This window comes from Puntigrus tetrazona, chromosome 25 (genome assembly GCF_018831695.1).
Source record: "Puntigrus tetrazona isolate hp1 chromosome 25, ASM1883169v1, whole genome shotgun sequence".
Taxonomy (NCBI): Eukaryota; Metazoa; Chordata; class Actinopteri; order Cypriniformes; family Cyprinidae; genus Puntigrus; species Puntigrus tetrazona.
The window spans coordinates 8,135,038-8,140,195 of NC_056723.1; the positions used below are offsets into that span (position 1 = coordinate 8,135,038).

General features: G+C 34.9%; 1 protein-coding gene across 1 annotated transcript; it reads right to left on the reverse strand.

Annotated features, from left to right (window-relative positions):
- Positions 1-385: 385 nt before the first annotated feature.
- On the reverse strand, positions 386-4,605 carry ndufa9a (NADH:ubiquinone oxidoreductase subunit A9a). Its single transcript, XM_043227244.1, has 11 exons — positions 4,510-4,605; positions 3,600-3,770; positions 3,419-3,516; positions 3,232-3,323; positions 2,555-2,696; positions 2,307-2,409; positions 2,104-2,174; positions 1,935-2,011; positions 1,726-1,821; positions 737-803; positions 386-657 (listed from the first exon to the last, which is right to left on the reverse strand). The coding sequence occupies exons 1-11, from the start codon at positions 4,562-4,564 to the stop codon at positions 487-489; spliced, it is 1,143 nt and encodes a 380-aa protein (XP_043083179.1). The 5' UTR covers positions 4,565-4,605; the 3' UTR covers positions 386-486.
- Positions 4,606-5,158: the final 553 nt, after the last annotated feature.

Sequence of the window (5,158 nt, forward strand, 5' to 3'; positions counted from 1 at the left end):
TGTGTTGCTTGTTTTTCAGAACTCTTTGATGAACGGAAATGTCAAAACAACAGGATTTACATGAAACACTCTTTTGTAGTAGCACAAATATCATGCTGACATTTTTGATCCATTTTAACGTATCTTTGCTGAATAGGTTTTCTAGTTTTAATCAAATTTAATTTCTTGTTTGAAAAAATATTTTTAAATGAAAAACATGGGATGTAGCAATACAAGAAAATAAAATAATTTACAGCCCCTATTAATTTAAAGACACTGAATATTAAATATAAACTCTTGCAACTATGTTGTTTACAAAATATCTCATTTTTAAAAATAATTTTTACATTCATCTGTGGGGCAGACATAAGATCACATTCAGGGAAAAAAAAACATGCCAACGCTATAAGGTTGAATATCTTTATTTATGTACAGAAAAAAGTAAAACTAGACAATACATGAGGACCAGCAGAGAACTGGCTGGACACAGGAGCAACTGCCTCTTGTTTAATAGCTGACTGTTTTGGCAGGCTTGCTCTCTCCGATCTTAGCATCCAGGTAGCGGAAACGGCGATGACGACGCAACGTTTCAATGGCCTTCTGCTCGATGGAGGAAGGTGTGATGCCCAAATCCTCCAGTCCTGGGAGGTCGGGGTACTTCATGTCCGTTGTGTGGAACTGCAAAAGACAGTTTCACCTATTTAGGTTCTTGACCACATACAAAGTCTCTAATTTTGTAATTTTTTGAAACACATACCCGGTCGACTTTATCACGGGTTGTCCAGGGCTCGAATGGGTTCATCTCAAAATATGTTGCGATGAGGCTAAAACCAGACAACACAAAGATAATATATGTGGCTGAATTGTCAAAAGGTGAAGTTTTATGATTTTTGTCAAAAACTATGCTCTTAACCCATGGCATTCAATATTAATCTAATCTAAATTCATTTAAGATGCGAACTGAACAGATTTCTGAAAAAAAGAACAAAGGTTTGATAAAACTTTACAACAAGGTGCCATTTGTTAACAATAGCTAATGTATTAACTAACATGAACAAACAATAAACAATGCATTTATTACACCATTCTTAATCTTTGATCGTTGCTTATTCATGTTACTACACAGTACATTACCTAAAATTAACAAACAACTATAATGCATTAGTAAATGCTGAAATTAACATTAACTAAGATTAATAAATGAAGTTTTTTTATTATTAGTTCATGTTTACTAATGTTAACTAATGAACCTTACTGTAAAGTGTTACTGGTAATAATCGTAACAGGAACAAATATCAAAATACGTTTTCAACGTTATTTTTCAAAATAAAAGTCATTACATTTTATACACTTCTCATAAAACAAGACCTCTAGTTTTGCTTTCACTTAATAAGATGATTTTGGAATGTTTAAACATTCACATTGGAAACAAGGCAAAAATATTAATAAATAACATTGCTTTTTGCTTTTTGATCAGAAGGTACAATACGGAATAATCTTATTCTATATTCTAGTGGCAGCCATTTTTATTTTTGTTAAATAGATGTATGAAGATCTGTTGTAAGTTGTCTTTTCAAACTCTGAAGTGTTACTAAAGATATTTACATTTAGAGGCCATATTAAAGTATCATAGCATATAGTTCCTATTTATACCCGATATTCTCTTTAATTGATCTTAAGAAGGTCTTTAAACGTACTTCACCTTTAAGATGAGTAATGGGAATAGATTTTTCAGGGAATGCTTACTGATAGAGAGGGCGAGGTACGGAGTAAGCCAAAAACGGACTGTGGATCATGGCGTATACGTACTCCACCAAGTCATGAAGTAGATAACGGTTGGGTCTGTAGAGCAAGAGAACAGTTCATATTGTTTCGGACGCAAGAAATCATAGATCGGAAAGTGTGAATTTTCCAAAATTAGTACATGGTGAAGGAGAAAACGGGCCACTTCTTACCCAGCTAATGCATATGTTTTCCCATTAGCATCGGGGTCTTTGATGGCATGGTCAATGGCTTTGGCTACATCCACTATCTTTAGAAAGTAAAAGATGGCACATTCAAACCGGAATACTCACAGACCGTGATCGTTAATATTTACTTGTGTTCAGATTGGTTGATACTCACATAAACAGGCTGTTTGACTGTCTCCTTGCCCATTGCAATAAGAGGAACAGCTTTGCCAAACCAACGCATGTCTAAGCGACAACGATTACAGGAAATATCAAATTAACAACTGGGTGAACTGTCCCTTCAACAAGTCAGAGTTCTACTTCGGTCATCAGAAAACGCATACAAGAACAATAGTTAGGATATAATCAGACACCTACTAGCAAAGTGGTTCAAGAATTTATCCTCTCTTCCAAAGCACTCAGAGGGTTTCATAATGATGGCATCGGGGAACTCTTCCCGCACCACTTCCTCACCTACAGCCTGCAGGAGTTAAACACACCAGTTATGACACAACTCTAACTATTTTTCCCATTGACTTTAGAAAGGTTTATCTACTTCAGCAGCCTAATTTTCTATTTGCGGGTTTGCATAACTATAGTTTTGAAATAAACAAGGTGTTTAATACCTTATTCCTTAGGTACTTCGAAGGGCTGCGGATATCTGCGTTAAGGTGGGACATATGGATGAACTTTTTGATTCCGGCTTCACGTGCTGCCCTTGCGATCTGTTGGGGGATGGAGACGAAGATGTCTTCGAACTTGTAGTTTCTTTAAGAAAGGAAAAAACAGCATGTTTTACAGAAATATAGACTCATCTGTTTGAATACATCTATCTTCAGACCACCTCGAGGCATCCAAGTCAGAATTTGGTTTAGGAAGAATTTTCCCATAGCATCTTCCAATACTTCTTATGGAGAGCACTTACTGATAAAACAGAAGCTTTAAAGGCTCACTGTAGTTTTCCATTAAAATAAAAGTTGAATTATTTAATTTTTAAAAACAAAGAAATTAGGACAGCAATAACATCATAAAATAAAAAATTAAAAAATTAACTTGCCATTTTATTTTACAGTGAATAATAACAATAGTAATAGTTTTGTTTTTATTTAGTAATTTGTCATTTTTTTTAGTAATATTACTATTGTTATTGTTGTTGTTATTAATATAGCCACATTTGTATATTTAAACCACAAAACTTTGACCAAATTGTGCAGCGCTACAAACATAGTAAACAAATCTTTTTTTAATTTGATTTTTAAAACTATAACGACATCGCAATCTTTCTCTTTTTTTTTTTTAGTACCTGGTCTCCCACTCTCTTCCCACAAGGTTGATCACCACGTTGGAGTAAGATATCGCTCTTTTGATTGATTCCTTATCCCTTGCATCCCATTCCTGTGAATTATAACGCATGTTCTTAGTTTAGGCCATTTTCATTAGAGCGAAACTCTTCCCCTGGACATAACACAAATGGTGGTGAGTAGTTTTACCAAAAAGGTGATCTGGCCCAGATCGCCCATAGGTTTGAGGTACTGGAGATCGTACTGGTCACATCGGTGAGGAATCACGATCTGGGAGCCGATACGTCCTAAAATAAACCCACACAACTTTTCAAACCAATGATTGGATGGTATAAAAATGAATGAGGCGATGAATAATATCGTGACTCACCGAGTCGGTTGACAACATATCTCCCCAGAAAGCCAGTGGCTCCGAACACTGTTGCAGCTATTCCACTGGAGGATGAGCGGCCTCCTTTTCCTTTGGGCACCAGGGCATGGTGGATCTTTCTGTGCTGAACCGTCACAGGACCAGCCGCCAACAACACTGGAGAACAGGTGCCTGATTACAGAAGAAACAAACCATGTATAAAAAAAATTATAAAATACAATAATTTAAAAAAATTATTTATACTATAATACTTATAGCACATGCATTTCTAGGCCCTTTATATGACCAACAATCGAAATAAATCTTTCATAGGAATTTTCTACTATAATGACTTAAATATGAGATGATACATAAAACAAACACAAAGTTTTCTATAAATGTTTTCAAATCTAAACCTACAATAAACTACTCAATTAACAAAAGTAGATTTCCGGCTAGTAGAAAAAAGCAATCACAATAACAATACATGTTAACGGTTGAAGAACGTATAAAAGGAAATATAAGTTGATAAAAGAAGTATTTGGGGTATCTTAGTGGCGCTTGTGTGATGTCTATAAATACTCTCTAGGTATGTTTTGACACATAGTCTACAGGTTTCCAGCACCGCACACAGCATACAATTCCTGCATTAATTTTAAAACGACAAAACTAAGGTTCTACAGTACAGCTGATCGTGTTTATGGTTTTAAATGTCACAGTAACACATTTCTGACAATAGTAACATTGCAGCTGTAGTAATGCACAAATTAGGCCTGATGTCTTCAGACGGGGTCACAAAACACAAGACAACGATTTTGTTTAAATATCATCTAATCGCTTTATCATTCTCCTTGTTAACACTCTCGGCCATGTTAGAGTTTCTGTACATTCACGCTGTCTGTACGGTTAAGTAATTTAACTGCGAACTTACCTGAAAGCTTGGGAAGGACACCCCCAGGACGGCAAATCAGACTGACAACCGCCATGATTCTAGCAGGAGAACGGAGGCTGAGGAGGGTCAAACGCAAAGCGGAAAACGCGAAAGCTAAATGCTACGAATGGTAAGAACGATTGTTTTTATATTATGTTAAATATCTCAAAGAAACAAAAACTACGATGATACTATGATTATATGACACGAAGTAAACAGAAAGCTTCTTCTTCGGACATTGGCCTATATGAAGGATTTTCCCACAAATTTTCCACGAGTTGAGGTAAACCTAAAAAAAATATTTACGTACAATCTGTACTTATTTTATTGTTTAAGCGTAGTATAATCGCCTTGTGTAACATAATTGGGCTGACAAAGTTTTTAAACTTAGCTATTGACAAGCAGATAAAAAATAATTCTACATGTTACTAGTTATTTGCCAGTTTGGGTAACTTTTCAGCTTCAAAATACTTTATTATATTAATATACTATAATAACATAAAAAGCCTAAGTATCACATTTACCAGAATTTCATTATGGTAGTAGGCTAATAAATTAAAAAATAGGGATTATATTGAATAAGTGAAGTCAGGCCAAAGTTTTTCATAAAAAAAAACAAAAACAAAAAAAACGAAGAAAAATATTCACA